Source organism: Mustela nivalis (assembly GCF_964662115.1).
Source record: "Mustela nivalis genome assembly, chromosome: 5".
In the NCBI taxonomy this organism is placed as follows: Eukaryota; Metazoa; Chordata; class Mammalia; order Carnivora; family Mustelidae; genus Mustela; species Mustela nivalis.
In genome coordinates this window covers 22,130,096-22,154,031 of record NC_139024.1, presented here as the reverse complement: position 1 = coordinate 22,154,031, position 23,936 = coordinate 22,130,096, and the positions used below count along the sequence as shown (strand labels likewise).

General features: G+C 39.0%; 1 protein-coding gene across 2 annotated transcripts in view; it reads left to right on the top strand.

Annotated features, from left to right (window-relative positions):
• The window catches only part of FIG4 (FIG4 phosphoinositide 5-phosphatase), a 125,690-nt gene that overhangs the window by 74,774 nt on the left and 26,980 nt on the right, over nt 1-23,936 (top strand). For both annotated transcript variants that reach the window (XM_082731929.1, XM_082731930.1), the window contains 6 exons: nt 2,382-2,440; nt 3,648-3,795; nt 4,848-4,931; nt 7,204-7,399; nt 9,808-9,890; nt 13,802-13,888. In XM_082731929.1, the coding sequence (XP_082588055.1) occupies nt 2,382-2,440; nt 3,648-3,795; nt 4,848-4,931; nt 7,204-7,399; nt 9,808-9,890; nt 13,802-13,888 (657 nt within the window). The remainder of the gene's footprint in view (nt 1-2,381; nt 2,441-3,647; nt 3,796-4,847; nt 4,932-7,203; nt 7,400-9,807; nt 9,891-13,801; nt 13,889-23,936) is intronic.

Below are 23,936 nucleotides of genomic sequence, written 5' to 3'. Positions count from 1 at the left end.
CATTGCTTTAACCTGCGTAGGGAGATACAGTTTAGTAACATTCAGAAAAAAAAAAATCTATGGCCTGTTTCAAGTCACTAACAGATGCTCTCTTAATTCTTTTTCCCCACCTGATACATTCTGAGCTTAAACACATTCTTTATCATGTTTACTTCTTTATCTGAGGGAAGCTAATGGTGAAGAACATTCTTTAGGAAATTCCTTATATGTTAGCCGATACTTTTTTTATTTTCCTCCTCTGCCAAGATTAAGTGATTACAAAATAGAATTTACACCCATGTACACATGCTTGTGTACACACACACACACACACACATACCCCTTAAACAATTAAGCCATGCCTTTTCATTCTTCTGATCTGATGGTCTGATTCTCCTATTAGAAAAGCAAATGAGATTAGACTGGTATCTTTTGGAAGTGGATTCATGGAAGTCACTGGTCATCTTTTTAGGTTACTCACAACATATCTCTACTTAATACTTGATTCTGTTATCTTGCTAGAATTGACATCACACTCATTGGTGTATAGTTCCGGAATCTATTACCCTCTCACTTTCAAGCATCGAGACTGCATTTGCCCATTTTTAGTGTAAGTTCCATTCTTAACTCTTTTTGGAAAGATGATTAAGCCCCAGTGGTACCAAGACACTTGAATTCTTTTAGAGATGCTCTGCTGTCTCCTTTCATCTCTTGGGCTGTACATGCTTCTCTGTTCTCTTGTTTTTATCTTTCCAGCATGAAACTTCTCATGACTGTTGAAGATCGAAAGAGTGCTGGGATTAAGTAGCTCTGCTTTTTCTTCATTATTTTCAACACAGCATTTCTAACACTATTCTCTGTGTCAGACACACAGTTGTGCTCCGTAAATGTTGAAAGATTGAATGAATTATCCACAAGCAGTTGGCATAATCCTTTTCTGTTCTTTTCATGCTCTAAAGCCTTGCTATGCAAAAAGCAGTGTGAGGACTGACCCTTTTGGTGTCACCCAGGACCTTCTCATCAACACAGAATCTCAGGCCCTACTGAATCAGAACCTGTCCTTTTACAGGATCTCCCAAGTGTTTGTGCGTGCACTGAATTTCAAGAAGGACTGTTGTAAAGCATAACTTCAGTCTCAAGCAAAGCTTGAAGAACTTTTCCTGTTACCATCTCACTTTCCCTCTCACAGTTAATTAGGCTTCATGTTCCTTTTTTCAATCATCCTCAGTTATATATTCTGCTTGCCATCTCTAGGAGACTTCTCTCTGTTGCCCATTTCATTTAAATACCCCCACATCTTCATAATTGGGATTATCCAAGATTGTAATGTCAGCGTTTTATTTTTAGAAAACTTTTCATTTATTTAAAATTATCCTTTTAGCATTTTTGGTCAGAGGCCCTTTTTTTTTACTTCTGAACCTTTTGAAAATCTTTTTTTTTTTTTTTAAGATTTTATTTATTTATTTGACAGAGGTAGAGAGAGCACAAGTAGGCAGAGTGGCAGGCAGAGGGAGAGGGAGAAGCAGGCTGTTGAGCAGGGAGCCTGACATGGGGCTTGATCCCAGGCCCTGGGATCATGACCTGAACCAAAGGCAGCCACTTAACTGACTGAGCCACCCAGGTGCCCCGAAAATCTATATTTTTAATACATTTTGATATACTATTTCACATCATTCCCCTTCCTAGCACTCATGAACTTTGATATAGGGTCTTTCCCCTAAAAATCCAATATATCAGAATTTGATTTAGAATTAAATTCGACATTTCAGATCTTGGCTCAGAGCAGATGCGTCTTCTGGCAGAAATCCAGGTGATTGAAATTCCCTACCTTCCTCTGACTGGCCTCTGTAATGAAGTAGCGAATATTTACTGTTAAAGATTAACAGGGCCTCCACTATTTTCTAAGGGACCTTGTTCTTTAGGACTATCCATTCACTTAATGATTTTGCTTAACTGTTGTAATTAACTATACACACAGACCCCTATCCATAGAGCAGAGTGGAAAAAGTAATCTAGTTCTTAGATGGCAAGACAGTGTTGCTGATAGCACTTGGGTCAAGGTCCCGCTGCTCATTGGCTTGCTGAGTAATGCAGGCACAGTCTCTGGGGAGAAGTAACCAGCAGCTCCTAGAATCTGGCTTAATATACCCAAATATTTTTTAGCTAAAAGTCAGTAACATCAGAACCTCTTGATTCTCAGGTGTGCTCATGGCATTTTTGTAGATCTGTGACACAGCTGAAACAAGAAAGGGGTTGGGAAAGAAATGAATGTGTTGAAGACCTCCTATGCCCAGCAGCATCTTACAGTAGACCATAAACCCCTTTTACCCAGTGAATTATAGAAAGCCAGCCCTTACATTTGGCCCATCTTATTCTTTCACTTATTTTTTTAAATTTTATAGTTACACTTACTGGTGGACTCCAGAGGTAATAAAACATTTACCGCTACCGTATGATGAAGGTAGGTACACTGTTTCTCTCTTAGTTTTTATACCAATATATTTTATAATTATTCCTAAATGAACTTGAAGCATTAAATTCTTTGCATATAATATTTCATTAAAAAGACATGAATGACTACTCAGTTTCATGTTGCTGCTATAATAGGGGATTTTAACATCTTAGATAGCTTTCTAGGGGCAGTGATTATGTTATACTTCTTTTATCCAAGTAGACCAGGAGCTTGTATTGTGTTTTATAGTTATTAGTTATGTCCCTGAAATGTCTAATGGATATTAGTTTACCCTTTTAAGTTAGTACTGATTATATTTCTAGGTATTTGGGGATAATGGGAAAGAAGTGAAGACCCACTCACAAGGAGAAATAAAATCTTCTCCTGTATCTAAGCAGTGGAAAAAGATACATACGTGTATATAAAAGTACATTTTAGTCACTAACATATAATTTGTCAGAAAGGCAGGACATTTTTTATGTTAAATGAATGACCTCAAATATACAATACATTTGAATGATGTTTCCAAATTGAAATAATTGCTTGGTTTTAAATAGAATGTAGTGCTGTTACTGATTCCCTGACCTTGAAGAAGTCCGTCTTCCCAGTTGTGAAAGGGCACTAAGTAAGATCAGTTCCCAATCTGGAATGTTCCTCTTGAGGCCTCGCATCTAATCATGGTTAGGTATTCCAACTTTGGATGGTAAAGGCCATAAATTAAGAAGATTACAAATGATTTTTAGTTCTTAGTAAATTATTAATTAATTTTTTAAAAGTACTTACAACCTTGAAATTCTGGGAAAAATCATAACTCATATTGCAAAGAAGGTTTTTGTTCTAGGAGAAAGGAAAGGACTTTAACAGTCTAATGTTGGCCATGAACAACAGTCTACTGTTGGCCATGATTTGAAATATAAAAGAAAATATAGTGAAATAACTGCACAATTTTTATCTAGAAGGCAGAAGGTATTTATTTATGAGTAAAAAAGAATTTAAAGACCTGAATAGTTTGATTTCTAAAAAACTCCCTGTTCCCACCCAGACTTCCAGGCGCCTTCCTGCCTCCTTGGGGCTTGTCACACTTGGCTTTGCACTGTATACTCTGTGTACATATATCATCTCCTTCCCAAGTGTATGAGTGCTAGAGGCAGGAGCTGAACCTTGTTTGCCAGATGTCATCTGAAGACTTTATGAGTAATAGACATATCTCTCTTAGTTATCTGTGCTGCGAACTTAAAGAAGTTGATAGTGAAGAAATTCCACCGATATGAAGAAGAGATTGACATCCACAACGAGTTCTTTCGACCGTATGAACTGAGTAGTTTTGATGATACCTTTTGCTTGGCTATGACAAGCTCAGCACGGTACGTTGTGAGTGTCCTGAGACTGTTATAAGAATATTTGAACTTGAGTTTTCCTAGTCTATATAGCTATGTCTTGCTTTGCCACAAGTGCAATAGGCATTTGGATCAGATTCCATTTTACTTTCTTTTCCTTCAAAAAATGTAATGGGGGGGGGGGCGCCTGGGTGGCTCAGTGGGTTAAGCCACTGCCTTCAGCTCAGATCATGATCTCAGGGTCCTGGGATCAAGTCCCGCATCGGGCTCTCTGCTCAGCAGGGAGCCTGCTTCCTCCTCTCTTTCTCTGCCTGCCTCTCTGCCTACTTGTGATCTCTCTCTGTCAAATAAATAAATAAAATCTTTAAAAAAAAATGTAATGGGTCACACTTGGAGTAATATCCTTGCCAGGCCATTAAGTTTCATTAGCATAAACCATGCAACTCCGGTCTTTCTGGCACCTCTGAGGAATTCGGTCTGGTTACAATAATCGGGAAGTAGGCCTTGCACAGTGCGGAGAGAGCTTCAGCTTATCTTAGTATGTGGTAAACTAGAAGTTTCTATTTAAAGTGTCCCGACAGTGTTTTAATGAATTAACCCCAGCCTAATAAGGTAGATGGTGATACTTCAACTCAAATACTTCTGTGTTTTTGATTATTATGTCAGCCTTCCGAGGTAGTCTATTATAATAAAAACGTGGTAAAACCGAGTACTTAGTGTTTTGCCCTTGGTCTTATGAGTTTAGTTTTACCTGAAAAGTAATTCTGATGTCTAAACAAAGTGTACACATCGTGGCAGTGATTTAGATAGACCTCTGTTCCAGTAGAGAAAACTCTTAAATTCCAAAACCACTGGGTCTCAGAATCATGAAAAAAATGCCCAGTGAAGACCGATAGCATTGAAGTTACTGGTGCCATTAGTTCATGGGACTTTATGGCCTTGATCACCTAAGCTCCCCTGAATATTTGGCTCAGAATATACGTAAGGACTAAGAAGAAATAGTATAAAAATGTGAATTGAATGAAAGTATCCTATGGATGGAAAGTGATTCATATGGCATTTCTTTCCTCTTTTTTCAGTGACTTTATGCCTAAGACCATTGGCATAGATCCAAGTCCATTTACAGTGCGTAAACCAGATGAAACCGGAAAATCAGTCTTGGGGTAAGATTTGCATATAGAATGAAATTTTAAAGATTCATGTAAAACAATATGGCACTTGCAATGTAATTGGCACCAAAAAGAATAACTTCAAGTCATATAGTTTGGAGCACATTCCATTTATTGCATCTGTGCTGATAGCTTTTTCTTCACGCTGGGATCACTAAAGAATTCAGCATTGAAAGAATTTATAGGAATTTCAGCAACATGGTGCATTTTATTATTTTCAATTAGGAATATCACAGATGGCTAGGAACAGGTAGCAGATAATATGTGTTGTGTCCTATAAAAAAAAAAACTCGGCGTTCTCAGTTTCCTACAACATAAAATACTTAGGTAAGAATTTATAATCATTTTATTTATTTTTGGTGGCATCCTGAGGAACCATTAAAATAAATATGCTCGGATAAAGAAATTAATAAGTTTTCTGTGTATTACTGTAACATTGTTTTGGGGAAGACTGTTACATCCAATAATGTGAGGAAGAAGTCAAACCATGTTTATGTCTTCATGCTTAGAAACTGGACTGAGAGGTGATGTGTTCTAGCATAATCTGTTATTGCCGCTAACTTGAATGATTCAAGTGATGAGATTTCTTTTTTTTTTTAGACTCTGGCCAGAAACCCTGGATATATGAGATATATATTACTATTTCCAGATAAACCATTACTGTGGCCTTAAATACTAGTTGAATGTTTAAGCCTTAGACCAGAAACTAAGAAATTTAAGAGATGTCCTCAGGAGTTCAGAATTCAAGAAGTTCCTGGAAATGCATAAATGACCAGCTACATTATTGTATGGCACAGAAATTCCACTAATTTTAATTTTTACTTTACAGAAAGTCAGAAACTAGCTTATTTTCTATAATATTAATATAGTAATCATTATATAATAGTATTTTATTACTTTATATTTTATTATAAATGTAAATATTATAAATTTATAAAATTAAATAAAAATAACATTATTATGACTATTGTTATATATATCATATAATATATCATATTATATTATATGATATATATAACAATAGTCATAATAATGTTATTTTTATAACTATTATTATATATTATCATATATTATTATATATATCATATTATATATATCATATATATATATATATATATATATAATATATAATATATATAATATGATATATATAATAATATATGATAATAACCCATGGTCAGATAGTACTGCACTTTTCCTTTCCTAGAACATTTCAGAATATTATGGTATTTTAAGTTTTTTATAGAGAATAGTTTTAAAAGATTGAAATACTAAGCGTTTTTTATCAAAGCCAAAAATATTACTATAAAATATTTTCTGAATTTAAAAGAAGACAATAGGGGCACCTGGGTGGCTCAGTGGGTTAAAGCCTCTGCCTTTGGCTCCAGTCATGATCCCAGGGTCCTGGGATCGAGCCCCACATCAGGCGCTCTACTCAGCAGGGAGCCTGCTTCCTCCTTTCTCTCTCTCTGCCTGCCTTTCTGTCTACTTGTGATCTCTATCTGTCAAAAAAAAAAAGAAAAGAAAACAGTATTCTTACTCTCATATTTGGAACTAAAGTAAATACTTTTATAAATCTGAGTTTGAGGTTTATTTGCTTCCCCATCTATTCCCTTCTATTAGTAGGAATGTCTAGCAAATATAGCTATTTACTAATAACATAGATTTTTAAAAAGATTTTTATTTTTTAATTTTTTCAGTGTTCCAAAATTCATTGTTTATGTACCACATCCATGCTCCATGCAATACATGCCCTCCTTAATACCCACCCTAATAACACAGATTTTAAAATTTAGCTTATGTTCATCAGTTTCCCGTTACTATGGTACAAATCGTTAACTGATGCTGTGACTGATAAAAACCGTAGAAGGGAAGGAAATTTGGATATTGACCTTCCCTTGAAGGTTTTACAAGTTGTAGCTAGGTAATTTACTAATGTCCCAAACACAGTCTTATATTATTGTACCAAAATTTTGAAAATACTGATTTCATTTACCAAAGGAAGGCACAGTAACCAAGTGGTGAGAAGACTTCTGCATTGGTTTACATGCACTTACCAGTTTATGTTCTGAATTTATAACGGCTTAAATTCATATATAGTCAGTACAAGTTCATGGAAAAATGGTTCACAACGTGAACCCAGAAACTAGTTGCTTACAGCCGTTTTCTTGTGCTTCACCAGGACTAAGGTGTTGCACAGTCATACATAGTGAATCTCAAGGGTTTGGTTTAAAGATGCTTTATATCAATATTCATTTTCTTAAAGGAACAAAAGCAATAGAGAAGAAGCTGTCTTACAACGGAAAACAGCAGCCAGCGCCCCGCCACCCCCCAGCGAGGAGGCGGTGTCCAGCAGCTCTGAGGATGATTCTGGGACCGACCGGGAGGAGGAGGGCTCTGTGTCTCAGCGCTCCACCCCAGTGAAGATGACGGACGCAGGAGACAGTGCCAAAGTGACCGAGGTGTGTGGGAGAGGAGCTTATGTGGTCTGGCTTGAGGCTTGGGGAATGATCTCTAAAATTCTACTTTCTGTTAGAAGGCTGAGAGAAAAAGTCACATTATTTCTAATGCTTGCCATTCTAATGTGTGGTGTTTGAGGCACTGCAGAGATGAGAATTTTTTTTTATATTGCACTATAGTTGACATACACTGTTATATTAGTTTCAGGTGTACAACATAGTGATCTCACAATTCTATGCATTACTTAATGCTTACCTTGATTGTAGTCACCTAGGACGACGTTATTACAACATTATTGACTGTATTCCCTATACTGTACTTTTCATCTTCACGACTTAATTATTTTATAACTGGAAGTTTGTACCCCTTAATTTCCTTCACCTACTTTTCCCATGCCTGTACTCCCTCCCCTCTGGCAACCACCAGTTTGTTCTCTGTATTTATGAGTTTGTTTCTGTTGTCTATTTGTTTTTTAGATTCCACATCTAAGTAAAATCATATGGTATTTGTCTTTCTCTGTCTGATTTATTTCACTTAGCATAATACCGTGAGGTCTAGCCATGTTATCAAAAATGTCAAGAATCTCATTATTTTTTATGGCTGAGTAATATTCCATCATGTGTATATGTATATAAATACTACCTCTTGTATATCCATTTGTCTATTGATGGATATTTAGGTTGCTTCCATATCTTGGCTATTGTAAATAATGCTGCAATAAACATAGGTTTGCATCTGTCTTTTGTATTTGAACCGTTACTGTGTTTTTTTTAGGTAAATAATCCGGAGTGGAATTACTATATCATATGGCATTCTGTTTTTAATTTTTTGAGGAATTGCATTCTGTTTTCCACAGTCATTGCACCAATTTACATTCCCACCTACAGGGCATGATGGTTCCCTTTTCTCCATATCCTTGCCAATACTGCTGTTTCTTGTCTTCTTGATGCTAGCCATTCTGACTGGTGTGAAGTGATATCTCATTGTGGTTTTTATATGCATTTCCTTGATGATGAGTGATGCTGAGTATCTTTTCATGTGTCTGTTGACCATCTGGATATCTTCTTTGGAAGAATGTCCATTCAGGTCTTCTCCCCATCTTTTTTTATCAGATCATTTGTTTTTTAGGTGTTGAGTTGTAGATGTTCTCTTATATTTTGGCTACTATTCCCTTACTGGATATATCATTTGCAAATATCTTCTCCCATTTAATGGGTTGCTTTTTTTACTTTATTGATGGTTTCCTTTGCTATGCAAAAGCTTTTTATTTTGGTTTGTAGTCCCAGTAGTTTATTTTTGTTTTTGTTTCTCTTATCATAAATATATTGCTAAGACTAATGTACAAGAGATTACTGTCTATGTTTTCTTTTAGGGGTTTTATGCTTTTGGGTCTCACATTTAGGTCATTAAGAGATTAATAGATTTAGCATAGACATTATTGAAATGGTTTCATTTTGCAATAAAATTGGTGTTTTTGTTCTCATGTATAACAATAAATTTCTTATCACTTCAGAATTTTTAAGAGAATCCTGTCCACTTTTGAGCAGCACATCCACTTGAGGTCCATTTATTTCCTTGCTTAGCATATTTTTGGAAGGTAGGGTTTGGACCTGGGCCTCACAGTCTTTGCATAGCCCCAGTGGAAATTCACTTTGTTCAATTTGACATTACCAATATAAGGGAACCTAAAAGGGAAGATAACTACAAAAGGACCAAATTTAGCTTTAGGGAAATCTGATTCCCAGAAATAGCCAGAAGTCATAGAAGTAGATATGGCAAGTAAAATGTGATAATATAAGGATTGAATCCATAATTCTAGGAGTTGGCAAATGACAGCCACTTGTCAAAATCCAGTCCACTGCCTCTTTTTATAAATAAAGTTTTATTGGAACTCGGCTGTGCCTACTTGTTTACATATTGTGTATGGGGGCTTTTGCATTATAACTGCATAGTTGAGTAGTTGTAGCAGAGATGGTATGACCCAAGGAACCTAAAATATTTACTATCTGGCCCTTTGCAGAAAAAGTTTTCTAATTCCTGCATTATACAAAAGGAACTAGTAGTTATTTAATAGCTTTTTACCCTAAAACAAAGTATTTTTAGTGGAAATATAATCAGATTTTTAAAAAATAATTAACTGAGAAGTTTAATGAATGAACTGAAGAAATATTGTGATTGCTTTTGTGGAAAATTTCACAGGTTCATTTTCTTCATCTTTGGAAATAATTAACATGCTAGATGTCTAAAAATTTTTCCGGTTCCTTTTTGTTTTTAACCCCAGAATGTGGTCCAGCCCATGAAGATTGCTTTTGTGGAAAATTTCACAGGTTCATTTTCTTCATCTTTGGAAATAATTAACATGCTAGATGTCTAAAAATTTTTCCTGGTTCCTTTTTGTTTTTAACCCCAGAATGTGGTCCAGCCCATGAAAGAGGTATATGGAATTAACCTCTCAGAAGGTCTCTCCGAAGAGGATCTCTCCATTTATTCAAGGTAAACTACTTCTATGTAGAATTAAGAAATACATATTGCATGGAGCACTGGATGTGATGCATAAACAGTGAATTCTAGAACACTGAAAAGAAATAAAATAAAATAAAATGGAAAAATGAAATTAAGAAATGCAAAAATATTATTATAATAACTTATGTCTAGTATAACTTCTAAAAATGAAAGTGGTCAACAATACAGAAGGAAATGAATTCCACTTGGAATACAATACTAGTGTTTAGGAGGTCAAATTCTGAAACATTGGTTTCTATTTGTAGTTAAAGGGCCTACTGCCTGAAACTCTCAGTCCCCTCAGTGATAAAAATTGATGATGTGTCCATGTATTCGCACCACCTATAGATAATCTGCAAGCTGAAGTGGACATACGTTTCTGTATTTTTGCATTAACAAAGTCCTCAAATTGGGGACCTTCTTACAAAATGAACCTGGGTATTGATGGTTGAGGACATTGTGTTTGCATTAGCTCTGGGGTGCTGGTGGGAGTGGTAGTTGAGGAGGAAAAACATCATGTCAGAATGTTCTAGAACTTAATTAGACAGACTAAGCTGAAAGAGGATCCACCAAAAGGTTTTCTGTGAAATCCTATACATAATTGTGTGTGTGTGTGTGTTTCTGAGGAGAAACAGAATTAGAGTTATCAGAGTCTCAAAAGAATCCCTCACCTAGAAATCCTCAAGAACCCAAGATAACCGCTGTTAACACTTCCTCAGCTTAATACATGCACTGAGAAGACCTAATTATTGCATGTAAATACCATCCCACTTTATTCATACAAGTTTGGCTTATATAATATATGATATTATATAATAATATCATATAAATATTATAAATAAATAAATATAAATATCTACAATATAAATGAGCACTGATGTTCCACTTTTTTTTAAGGGGAGTATTTCATTTGCTTAATCCATCAAACTGGATATTGATGCTTTTTACTTCATTCAGATTAGTAAAATCTATTATATGTGAAATATAATATAAAATATATGTAAATATATATTTACATAAATATATATTATAAAAATATAATATAATATAAATATAAAATATAATAAAAATATATGTAAAATATAAAATAAAATTTGCAGCATCTCCTAACAGCAAAAACCCTGGTATGACTCTCATACTAGTCCTGTCTTAACAGGAACCAGTTTAGTCACCCTGAATTCAGGCCCGGACACACAGGTGCACACTCACTTTCCCACCACAGCTGTCCCGGCAGTGCGGCTCAGCTCTTCAGCATTTGAAGTGAGCCCTTATAAGCAGCATGGTCTGGAAGAAGGAATTATCTGGGGTTAGTGAATAATAGCCCTTTGCTTATTGCAGAGAGCAAGAGCACTTCGGTCAAGGACTGACATTTTCGCTCACTTTAATTAAGCAAAAAGAAAGTGTCTCTTGCTTCAGGCATGACTTTTGTTTGGAGCCTTTTTAGCTCAGACTGCCTCGGAGGCCCACTTCTAGTCCTCCCTTCGCAGAGAGTGAGACACAGCCCTGTTCGACCATAATACCGCCCCCCCGCCCCCCCCCCCCCCCCCCCGGAACCAATCTATGAAGGAGACAGTGGCAGGCCCACGGGGAGGGGAGTACTGCTGGGGAGGGAGGAATCCCTGTCCTGGAATAAGATTCTGTGTTTGATATCCTGAAGAACAGCACCTCCTCCTTTGATTTGCATAACAGTGGACAGTGTTTTATTCCTTCTTCCGACAACTGTGTAGTGAGCTGAAAAGAATATCCCTCTTTATAGGCCAAGAGCCATTCAATTACTTATTTAGGAGACCTTTCCTGTGCTCCGTGGGTACCTGGGATTTTGGGGATTTGCAATCCTTTTTTATTCTATTGGTAATATCACCTGCCGCTGCTTATGATGCAGACCTGGCGGGGGAAGGGAAACAGAGGTCTGGTATCTCTTCCCCTCTCTGTGAGTCACTTTTTACTGTGGGCAGACTGCTTCCCCTGGAGGCAGAGGCATCTCCCCTGTTCGTCTGTCACGGGCACTGCTATGGCAGAGGAGGCCTCCCTCCATCGGTATTGAGGGTGAGGCTCTGCCAGGGGATGGCCAAGGATGTTCAGGAACTGACTGGGACCCTTCTTGCCTCACCCAGGCTCTGGGGCTCTCTTAGTGCCGTGTCTGATCCAGAGAGCAGAGAGTCAGGGACAGGGTGAAAGTCCGTGTGGTTCTGGCCTAAACTGGCCTCAAAAGTTCTGCCCTCTCCCACCGCAGTTCTGCACTCAGTTGGCTAGTATCCACCAAAGATTGTGCGTGTAAAGACAGTGGCCTGGCCTGGCTTGCCTGTCACAGCTCCCGACCAGGCAACCACAGGACAACGTCGGGAGGGAAGGAATGCGCTTGGAACTGGCATCTATAGCCTGTTTTCTAGCTTCCTGTTCTCCTGCCTATTTTTCCTACATTTGGCCTCAACTACCTCCAAACTCCTGAAGATCTCTTGGTTTTGTAGTTTGGTTCTAATCGCTTAGCCTGTTTTCTATACCTTCCTTTGCTCTCGGCTTTTCTGATGTCTTTGGTTTGCTATCTCAACTGGACCTGGAAGTTTTCTTCCTACCTCCTCAAAGCTTCAGCCCTGTGCCAAAGCATCTTTTTTTTTGTTTGTTTTAAGATTTTATTTATTTATTTGACAGAGATCACAAGTAGGCAGAGAGGCAAGCAGAGAGAGGGAGAAGCAGGCTCCCCACTGAGCAGAGAGCCCGATGTGGGGCTCGATCCCAGGACCCTGGAATCATGACCTGAGCTGAAGGCAGAGGCTTTAACCCACTGAGCCACCCAGGCACCCAATAAAGCATCTTTTTAAAAAATATATATTCTGACAATTATGGTGCACATGATTTGGGAAGTTTAAAATTCTGTACAAATAACAGGTGTTATGTGATATTCTTCCCCCAAAATGGATAAAAAATGTTTATACTAGCTAAAGATAAAAATTGGATAAAAGTAAGTTATTTAAATGTTTTCCAGTAGCACCCTAATGCCTTAGTAATTGGTAGTTTCTGCAGTACTTTTCTTGACCTTGAAAAAAGCTAATAAAATAAATTAGAAGAATATCAATAATTATGAAAGAAAATATTTAAAATAGTAGAAAATTGGGACTGGAATTTAATCCTGCTGCATAACCTCCTGGGGGCACATTAGAACAAAACTACAAGCTGTGTCCCTGAGGGGAAGGTGGAGGCCTGGCGCACAGACCACACTAGGACAGGTATGCACTTGGGAAATAGCAGGTTGTCCTTGGCCCATCAGCTCATTGGCCTACTCTAAGGTATCCTTTTATCCTATGAAGCTGGCAGGCGGCAAGTCCCTGTGACTCTTAGCTTCAAGTCTGAGTGGGTGTTGTTCTTTCGGGAGGGGTGCTATGGCCGAGGGGCTCAGCAGATGGTCTCCTCCGTCTCCTGTCCTTCATAGTTGAAAGTACAGGAGTGGCTGGAATACACTTAGGGATTCTTGTGGCCCTAAGGAGACAGAGTCCACATGCTGAGTTTCCAGCAGTGTCCCTGCTTTGGGAGATGGGTCTCCGGCCCGATCCTTTTCTTTTCTTCATCATCTCTCACTGCGAATGCCTCTCCTCGTGTTTCCCAGCTTCCTGCTGCAGTCACCCTTAGATAAGGGAGGCTCTGAAAGTTCATCTTCCTGGCTTCAAGATCACTTCAGTTCAAGTTCTATGTCCTCTTGAGGTAGACTGAAACACAGAAATCCTCCTCCTTCATTTGTACCAAACCCACTGTAAAATCAGGCCCCCATTTGTAAGGACAGTCTGGGGTTGCATAGGGCACTGTCGTGTGCTTCTCCAGAATAAGCAGTCTGCTGTCTTTTGAAAGCTCATACCATTTTGTGTAATCTGCTGAACTTCAGCTGAGTTTTTATCCACTGTAATCTGTAGGTTTGTTCAGCTGGGTCAGCGTCGACATAAACAAGACAGGAGCAGCCAGCAGCTCTGTTCCAGGTGCCCAGATGGAGTTATAAAACTGTAAGTACTAGATTAGACTGTTAGAGAAATGCTTGTATTCATGCCATTTGTAGTGGGGGTTTTTTGCAGACTTTTTAAAGAAAATTCTTCGGTCTTGTCCCCGTATTAGTGTAAGCACTAAAGCATCTCCTCCTGATGTCTTACCCAAGAATAACTGGGTAGCTGCGGGCATGGGAAAGAGATCGGCGGCTATGACTTGAAATGTACCCTTCGGAGGTGGGATTGAAGTTGGTGGAGGCTTCCCTCCATAGAGACAGGCTCCTCGGGTTCAGTACCAGACCCTTGAGGGTAGTGATGGGTTTGTCTGTTCTAGCCATGTTTCCCCACTGCTTCTAATGACTTGCCATAAGTTAAACAGGTGTTTAGCAAATTTTTAAACAGATTCAGGTTCATATCCTAGATCACAGCTCTATTACTTCTTTTTTTTAAATCTTGATTAAGTGACTTCAGTTTGTATGACTATTTCCTCATCTGCAAAATGGGTTGGTAATGGCACCTACTCTGTAGGAGGGTGGTAAGCTTAATAATGCATTCAAAATGCTGAGAAACAGTATCTGAAAAAAGTTCTCAGTAAGTTCTAATCATCACCACCACCACCACCACCATCATCATCATCTTCATCATCATTCTCTGCTTGTTGGGACCAAACAAAGCAAAGGTTGTGACCCAGAGAGGCTCCTGATGCTATGTGATCAGTTGAGTTTCTTCCAGAAAATGGGTCACTGTGAATATTAAATGAGGTTGTATACGTGAGGTGTCTAGATCAGTGCCTTGCCTTTGGTTGATGTTTAGCAAATGTTCTCTCCCCTTTTCTCAGAGCAACTTTATCAGTTTACTTAATACACTTTTGATCGATATTGATGTCCTAACCTTCTCTGTGTACTACATCTGCCTTTTCCTGATTGATAGTTGAGGGACGGCTATCATAATGCAGGCAAAGACTTGAGCCTTGGAGAGTAGTGGCTAGGAGTTAGGAAATGGAATAGATTTGGGGAATATTTGGGAGGCAAAATGGGACTTGGATACTGACTTGGATACTTGGATACTGAGAGAAAGAAGTCCTTATCAAGAATGACCCTTCGATTTTTTGGTTTGTGTAACGGGCTTGATTGGTTGATTGAAACATTTATTCATTTGCAGATAGGTACTGAGTATCTAGACTGTTCCAGGCTTTCATTTACTGAGGTCAGGCGTTCTGCAAGAGGATACAGTTTGCACTTACAGCACCATCCAGATGGCCATGGCAGTTGGGTCAAGGGATTTGGAAGTTCTGGGGATACAAATGGGGATGGTTATTTCCTTCTGGGGATGTATATGCCTATGGGTAGTAATTGAAGCCACTGGATAGACATTAGACCACCTAGGAAAAGAGAATAGAGTGACGAAGGGTCTTCAGCTGAGTCTTGAGGGGATCTGAGTCTAGCATCTGAGACTGAGAAAAACTTCCAAAAAAGGCACAGATGGCTAATCCAAGAAGGGGGAGGAATGGGAAGAAGGCCTGCTTATCCCGCCCTTCTCTCCCCACCACCGTTTTTTTCCTCTTTTTCTTTTCTTTTCTTTTTTTTTTTTTGGAAATATATAAACTCCTATTAATGTAGACACCATTTTTTCTTTCTTAAGTCTAATTAGCAAATGGAAGTTTGCGCTCCCAAATGAATTGAAATAGATTGGCCAGAAAAGGAAAGTATTTAAATGTGTTAGTAAAAAAAATAGACTCTGTTAACTAAGTTATATTATACGAATTGATTATTCCATTAAAATAGTATGGCACAACTTGGGAAAAAAAGATGATATGATATAACATAAAAATAAAAGTATTTTGTGTTTTCTTCCATATTGCATCTGCTTTGATCCACAATTGGCCTTGCAGTAACTACTTTTAAATTCTTTTCTTGAAATATTTAGTATTTACTTTTCTGAGTCCTAAACCATATGAAAACCTTATGGATCTAGAATTTTTTAACCTTTGCACTTAATTAGTAAAGAATCTAACACATGTGTCTTTTCACAGAGCATCTTCAACAGGGTAACAGAGAACCCAGTAGGTTCAGCATTGTGTTGTCATGGCAACTGCCCAAGAGTAGAGTTGTGGTTGTTTTTTGGGGGGGATCTGTGTCTCTGTGTATGTGCATGGGTGCCTGCTTTTAACTGAAATCCTCTAACTAGAATCTTAAAATGTCAACTATTCATTTTTAAATTTTGAAAGCTGTCCCAAAACCAAGAGAAATTAGATTTATATAAGATTATTGGACTTCTCATCTTGTTATGTTTTAGGCTTTAAGACATTTTAAAACCGTAATAAGTTGAAGTTGAAGTTTGTGTGTGTGTCCACTGATCTCTTGATAATTTACAGTCTTACCTATTTTTCTTGAAATCCTGAGACAAACTAATATTCCTTTTCTAAATGTTAGGTAAAGACAATGCCAGATATAAAAATTATTGGTAAACAACTCACAGGGAGCCAGTGTAGCAGGGGCCCCTGGTATATACGGAGGTGCAGAAACCTGGGTGGGGTAGCTGGGCACTTTTCATCCAAGATTCTGGGGACATTTCGTAGAAGTGGATGTTGAATCCAAACTGGTCCATGTCTACACTGTTAGCCCAGCCATCCAAGCCGTATTTCTTTTGAGTGTGACCCCTCCCTTTGACTCCTACCACTCCTTGAGTGCATGGTGGCAAGTAGGGAGCAATGATGTCAGCTGACCTTCACTGACTCTCACTTAATACCATAACCTGAATTAAGTCAATTCTCATAGTAACCCTATGACCTTTCTATCCGCCTCATTGTACAGATGGGGAAACTGAAACACAGAGAAATCATGTAACTTGCTCACAAACAGGAAGTGGAAGAGCCAGGATTCAAACCCAGACAGGCTGGCTGCCCAGCCCTAAGCCATACATGCCTCATTCACCAGCTGCTTTTATAACCACGGTGGTAGAAATCCTGAGTAGTTAGCGCGAGCAGCCCTCAAGTTGATGCTCTGACCTCATCTGGGTTTGTAGATGTCTCTGCATGCAGACGTAATGTTTCTGCTCTGTTAATATTGAGTTTTGTTTTCACATTTCAATGTAATATTTAAGATAAGACAACTTTATTCTCTTCCTAGTACCCAGCATATTGTCCCCAGTGTAGACATGCTTCTTGAGCAAGGATAGTTTCCGTGACCTAAAGCACGGTATAGAGGCCATTTAGTCATTATCAGAACAATATTGCTACTGTTTTTGATTGCTGCTATCCTACTAGGTTGTAAGTTCCTAGTAGGCAGCCCATCTTTGTACGGGCTGCCCCCACAATAATATGTTAAATTAAGGTCTCAGTAAATATTTGTTGGAATGTTCTAAATCTGTCCCCGCCATCTCTCCCATAACTTTCAGAATCTGTATGAGGCCCCCTGAGCATCCTGACCTAGAAGCCCACCTTGCCAGCCTCTCCCTGGTTTTCAGCCACCCTCCCAATGGCTCCTTTCTCCCCCCACCCTTGAACATTCTTTAGTTCTCCCCCCATTCTGTTTCCCATTCATAAGCCCTCTGCTCTCCCCTACTTCTTTGTTCCCTTCTGATAGAAGACAAAAGTAAGTGAACCAAGTTTTTAGCTTTTTTTGTTTCCCCTCTATCCTGTTTCCACATGCACTGGTGACCAAAAGTAGAGTGAGAAGGCCCCGAGTGGAAGGCCTGGCTGTGCCAGGACAGGCAGGGTGACATGTGGCCCGGCGGTGACTCACCGTATTCATGCAAGACCAACCTGTTCTCATTTTACACTCCTACCAGTTCTCTGGGAGTTTTTAACTGAGCAACAAATGCCAATCAGTGCAGGTTAAAAAGAACATGAACACGTATATTATTAGCGCCTGCTATTCTATGGCTCACCTATTCCAGGAATAGGTCTCGCTTGTTTCAAAACTACCTCTAAGAAATGGTTCAAAATATAATACATAGAGTGGATGAATACTATCTTGCTTAGGGTTCTTCCAACACAGAGTTAGCTGAAAATGAATAAAGTAAATAAGGATGTTTACTCTATTAACCGTCATGTTGCATTTATTCCCTCAGTCCATTGCAGAGTAAGAAGCATTTACGGACCTTGAGGTGAATGCCCCCGGGTAAGGGTTTCTGTTAGGGGACCTGCTTGCCAAATCGCAGTGAGAACCAGCGCACCTTTTCACACTGATGAGATGAGGATGGGCCAGTGGCTGTGATGAACTCAAGTTTGTTTTCTTGTGAGTCATTTTCAGTGTATTCCCCATACGCGAGTCCCTCTCTGGGGTTCCCCGCGCTGATCTCATCCAGTGCTCTGCAGACAGTGCTCTGGGCTCTGGGCTGCGGGCCCAGGATTTCTACCTTCATGGGTAACACTTGCTTGCTTTCCTAAACCCCCGCAGAACTTTAAAGGTTGAAGGATTCAGAGCAGTTGGGAGGCAGTAACCAGTGATGAATCAGCGAATTCCCTCCACACTCGGGGAGATGAGAGGGGACAAGGAGGCCGGTCTGTGACCTCTTCCTCACCCCAGAAGTTACCATAACAGTCTCGGCTCCTCCTTCCTTCTGGCCTCTACTTTTCTCTCTTCTCTTGTGCCCTCTTTAGGATTTCCTTTTTATATTTTCTATTCCTAAATGATCCCTTTCTGTCCACTCTCTCCACTTCTGGATTTCTTTTACTTTCGCCTTCGGCTCTCTCTGGCCGTGTCCTCTCCCTTGCCATCCTCCCTCAGCCCGCCAGGGTAGTTTGAACTGGGTTTTGTTTGTTTGTTTGTTTTCTTTTTATTATAGTAGCTACTCCAAAGCACAAGTTTCCTTCCTGTATTTTACAACAGTGCTTTTCAGGGGCCCCTAGGGGGCTCAGTTGGTTAAGCATCAGCCTTTGCTTGGGTCATGATCCCAGGGTTCTGGGATCGAGCCCTGCGTCAGGCTCCTTGCTCAGCAGGGAGCCTGCTTCTTCCTCTCCTCAAACCCTCATGCTTTTTCTCAGTCTCTCTCTCACTTAAATAAATTATTAAAAAAGAAAAGAACAGTGCTTTTCAAACTATAATTCTTGACTCATAATTAATCGAGTAGGCCTCCACACAGTGAAATAAAACAAAACTGAACTGAATCCAAAAAAGAATTCCAGTGCAAGGCAAAGTATAGTTGTCTTGTTGAGTAAAATCTTCTTTCTCTGTATAAATACAGCCATATACTGGTTTGCTATGCAAAGTGCATTTCTTTTTTTTTTTTTTTTTAAGATTTTATTTATTTATTTGACAGACAGATCACAAGTAGGCAGAGAGGCAGGCAGAGAGAGGGAGAAGCAGGCTCCCCGCTGAGCAGAGAGCCCGATGTGGGGCTCAATCCCAGGACCCTGGGATCATGACCTGAGCCAAAGGCAGAGGCTTTAACCCACTGAGCCACCCAGGTGCCCCACAAAGTGCATTTCTTATTGCCGGTGGTAGTCACAGGTTGGATTTACATGAATGCACCTTCTCTGGAACCACATGAATTAAAAAACTTAGTTCCTGGCATGTAGGTGTTTGATAAGTGTTTGTTGATTAAATGAAAGTGTGTGTGTTATGTGTGTGTGTAAATGATTATTCTTGGGAATAATTAGAAACAGAGAAGGTAGTCAGGAAGAAAAGGAGTCGGGAAGAGATAAGAAGGTATTCTGTGGTATGTCCATAGTGGGTAAAGTAAATGCAGGCCTTGAAAATTATACTCTCGTTACGAATCGAGAGCTAGGATGAGCCTGTAAAAGGAAGAGGTAGCAGCAAGCTGCCATGGAAAGTCAGAATGACAGAGCCATTAGATACAGAGATAAAGCGAATGTCTCTTTGTTTGAATATTACCTACAGTAGGGTCTGCCTACTATGTTAAGAGAAACTTAATGGAACAAGGTGAAATCCTGAAACATTTCTAGCATATAAGGAATAATAAATGTAATTTTTTATGGTGAAAAAATTATATATCAATTTAGCCAGTGGGACTCAGTTTAGATGATCCCAATTTTGTTGGCAATATCCAGAGCATCATAGTGAGGGGCCAGTCAAACATGGGCCTTCTTCTCTCCATCAGGCCTGATCAGGGTGTTGACCTTGGCCACGTCAATGTCGTAGAGTTTCTTCACACCCTGTTCCATTTGGTGCTTGTTGGCCTTGACATCCACAGTAAACACACTGTGTTGCTGTCTTCTGTTTTCTTCATTGCTGGCTCAGTACTCAGGGGGAACTGGATGATGGCTTAGTGATCCAGCTAGTTTCTCCTGGGGGCGCTCTTTCGAGGATATTTGGGCTGCCTTTGGAGACGCAGAGTCTTGAGTCCTCAGAACATAGGTGATGTGTGGATCTTCCCTTTTTTTGTGACTGCAGGTGGCTTTTGGCACTGCTTTCTTGGCCTTCAATGCCTTTGCTTTGGCTTTGACTTTGAGAGGGGTAGGGGTTTCCTTCTTAGCCTTCCGGCGCCATCTTCATAAAAGGGATTTCCAAGGCTCATTTCCAGGGGCTTAGAGAGCAGAATCTCAATAAAAGTAAACTTAATTGTAGGTACTTATGTTATTAATGTAAAGAATCAAAATGACTTTATTGTGTATTTTTAAATTATGTACGTTGCTTATTTTATTTTGGTGATTCCTACTTATGCGAACTTACACAGGTTCATCTGAGGTCTGAAGTACCCCCTCGACATGGGTTTTGTTGTTGTTGTTTTCAGGAAAGGTAAGGTAAACTTGTGTAAGGTAAGCTCTTACCTTACTCATAAAGCCTGAAGGGGCTTCAGTGGCAGCTATTTAATGCACACTCACTCTGTGCCAGATTAGGCGTTTTCAGTGCACAGTTGAAAGGGAAACAGTCCCTGCCTCTGAGGGTTTGCACTGACCCATGGGATCAGCATTTCTAGGTGGTGGGGAGGTGCTATGAGAATGTTAGCAGAGGAGGCTCTAGGGGTGCATAGAAGAACCCAAACCAGATAGAGATTCCTGGGTAGGTTTTATTATCAGGCTAGACTCCAAAGGAAAGATGGAGTTATTTGGTAGAAGAAGACAAAGGCGGCTCTGGACAGAGGCTTCTGACCATGCAGCAGCTTTCGAGATCCATATGTAATTCTGTGTCTAAAGTAAGGGAGTTGTGAATGAGAGTCACAGGCAGATAGGAACACGATCAAGTGGAGATGCTAAGTGGGAGAGTGTGGCCCTTATCCTAGAAGCTGGTTTTAATCAGGGAGTGATAGGCTTAGTTTTGCATTTTAGAAAGGTCACTCTGGAAATAGTGTGGAGAATGAATTGGAGGCCGGAAGATAAACAACGCATCTGTTGGAAATATCAGGACAAGAAAAGGATTGTAGTCCACACTTGGCTGTTGAGATAAAGAAGGGGGATTATTTTTGCAAAGGTAGAATCTATAGGGCTTGGCAAGACTGGGTACAGTGGATTGGGTGTGAGGAACATGCAAGAGGCCGGGTGTTTTCTAGTTTGATGGACTAAATCTGGCAGTGGGTCACCGGGATTGGAGATGCATGACAGACTTAAGTTTGGGGGCTAAAGTGTTTCATTTATGACAGTAATAGCACATATAAGATGATTGTTAGATTACAGAGATTAGATAAATTTAAGTTTGTGTTTTTGTTTTGTTTGGTTTCTTTTTTTTCCCCCCCCTTTGGCTCTTGATTTAAAAAACAAGCAACTTAAATTTCTTCCTCTAAAGGGGTTCCAGGTTAAATAGATTATTATACATGCTTTTAAATTTTTCTAGAGACGCCTGTTCAGATTAGAGGACAAAAAAATCTTTCAATTGCTGATAGAGGTGAAGAATTTTACAGCTTTACATGTATTTTTAGCCCATAAAGCACTGTCTTATTTTGTATATGAGCAAGCAGATTAATCCTGGGGAGCAGATCTGGATATCTGATAGGCCCATGTGAGGGGTATTACTCATTGGTTTTCTTCCCTCGGTATACAGGAGTCACATTTTGTAACTGTTTAACCTTTTGTTATTTTGTTAGTTTACCCAATTATCAGCTTTCTGTATGGAAGGTGAGTGGGATGGTTTAGGGCAGATGCGATGATGACTGAGCCTCGTGCTGTGTCACCGTGGCTTCATTCCTTTTGCACAAAGAGAATGTGTGCCCAGGTATGATGTATTCTTGGCCCCTGCCTCCTTTGATCATATATGAGAAGTCTTTTCAGTTAAGATAAATTTTGGGTTGAAAGACGAAAAAGCTTTTGATTTCGTCTTTAAACATAGCTGTACTATTCAGTGTGTTATTCAGAATCCCTTGGTTCTTTTACACATGGTTTTAAAGAATGAAGTACAAACCCGTTAAGTCCTGATCATGTTTAATATTCACTGATTGGCGTCAGTCGTCTTTTGATGTTAATAAAAATAATTTATATTTATCATTTTATATTATCACTCATTTTCCTCATGGTCTTCTGAAGAAATTTGAGGAATACTCCCATGGAAATCAGTTGCATTATGTTTTCATGATTAGAAGTCTGCTCGTATTTTATAAACATCATTCTGCCATTCCCTCCCAATTTTATGAAAACAGAAAGTCCTTGGTAAATAGAACCCAATATGTGGGTTTTGGTGTTTTTTTTTTTTTTTTTAAAGATTCATTTATCTGAGAGGGAGAGAGAGCAAGAACAAAGGGAGGGGGCAGAGGGAGAGAGACTCCTATGCAGACTCTGCGCTGAGCAGGGAGTCAGACATAGAGCTCAGTCTCACAACCCTGAGATCACAACCTGAGCCGAAACCAAAGTCGGATGCTTAACTGACTGCCACCACCCAGATGCCCCTCATATATGGTATTTTTCATCTAAAACTAATCTAGGGATGACTGGTTGGTGAAGCACTTGACTCTTGGTGTGGGGGTTGTGAGTTCGAGGCCCACTTTGGGTGTAGAAAGTGCCTAAAAATAAAATCGTCAAAGGAAAAAGAAAGCAATTTAAAGGTAAATAAATAAATAAAAAGACTATGAGTTCCTTGAGGGCAGAGCTTATCTGCTTTTGTATCCCCAGGCCCTAAAAGCATTAAATAAATTATGAATGAGTACTAGTCAATATTTAATAGTTTTTTTAAAACTATTATCTCTTTTAGGAATATCATGCAATAATTGGGAGGGAGAAGTCCCAGGGTTAACCAATGGAAGCAAATGGCTAGACAGATGACAACTATTTGTAAGCTTTGGACTATACACTTGACCCTTGAACAACATGGATGGTGTGGGGGCCAACACTCCCTACCCTGCACAGTCTGAAATCTGTGTTTAACTGGAGACTGCCCCAGAGCTTAACTGCTAATAGTCTACTATTGACTGGAAGCCTTACTGAGAACATAAAGTCAAGTAACACATATATTGTGTATTTTATACATTATATATTATATTCTTACAATAAAGTAAGCTGGAGAAAAGAAATTGTTAAGAAAATCATAGGAAAAGAAAATATATTTATAGTACTATACTATATTTATAAAAACAAAAAACAAACCTCCATAAATGGACCTGCACTATTCAAACCCATGTTGTTCAAGGATCACCTGTAGTTCATTTTCAGTTTTAGAGGTAGTAACTCAAATTTCTTGTCAGATATCTCATCAGTTTCTCAATTGAGAAATACTGCTGTCCTTATTAGTTAAGTTATACATTCTATTAGTAGAACAAGCTAAAATAGGGCCAGGATTTTCTTTTTTCATTTATTTCAGTTCAACTGTATTGAGATATAATTGACGTACAACATTGGATAAGTTTAAGGTATACAAGGTAATGATTTGATATATGTATCTATTATAAAGTGATTACCACAATAAGGTTAATTATCCCATCCATCACCCCTCATAGTTACAATTTGTGTATATGTGTTTGTGTGTGTGTGTGTGTGTGTGTGTGTGGTAAGAATTTTAAAAAATCTACTCTCTTAGCAACTTTCAATATATAATACAGTATATAACTGGAAGTTTGTAGCTTTTGACTGCCTTCACTTATTTTGCTATCCCCTGCCTTCTGCATCTGGCAACCACCAATCTGTTCTGTTTCTCTAAGTTCAGATTTTTTACATTCCACATACAAGCGAGATCGTACAGATTTT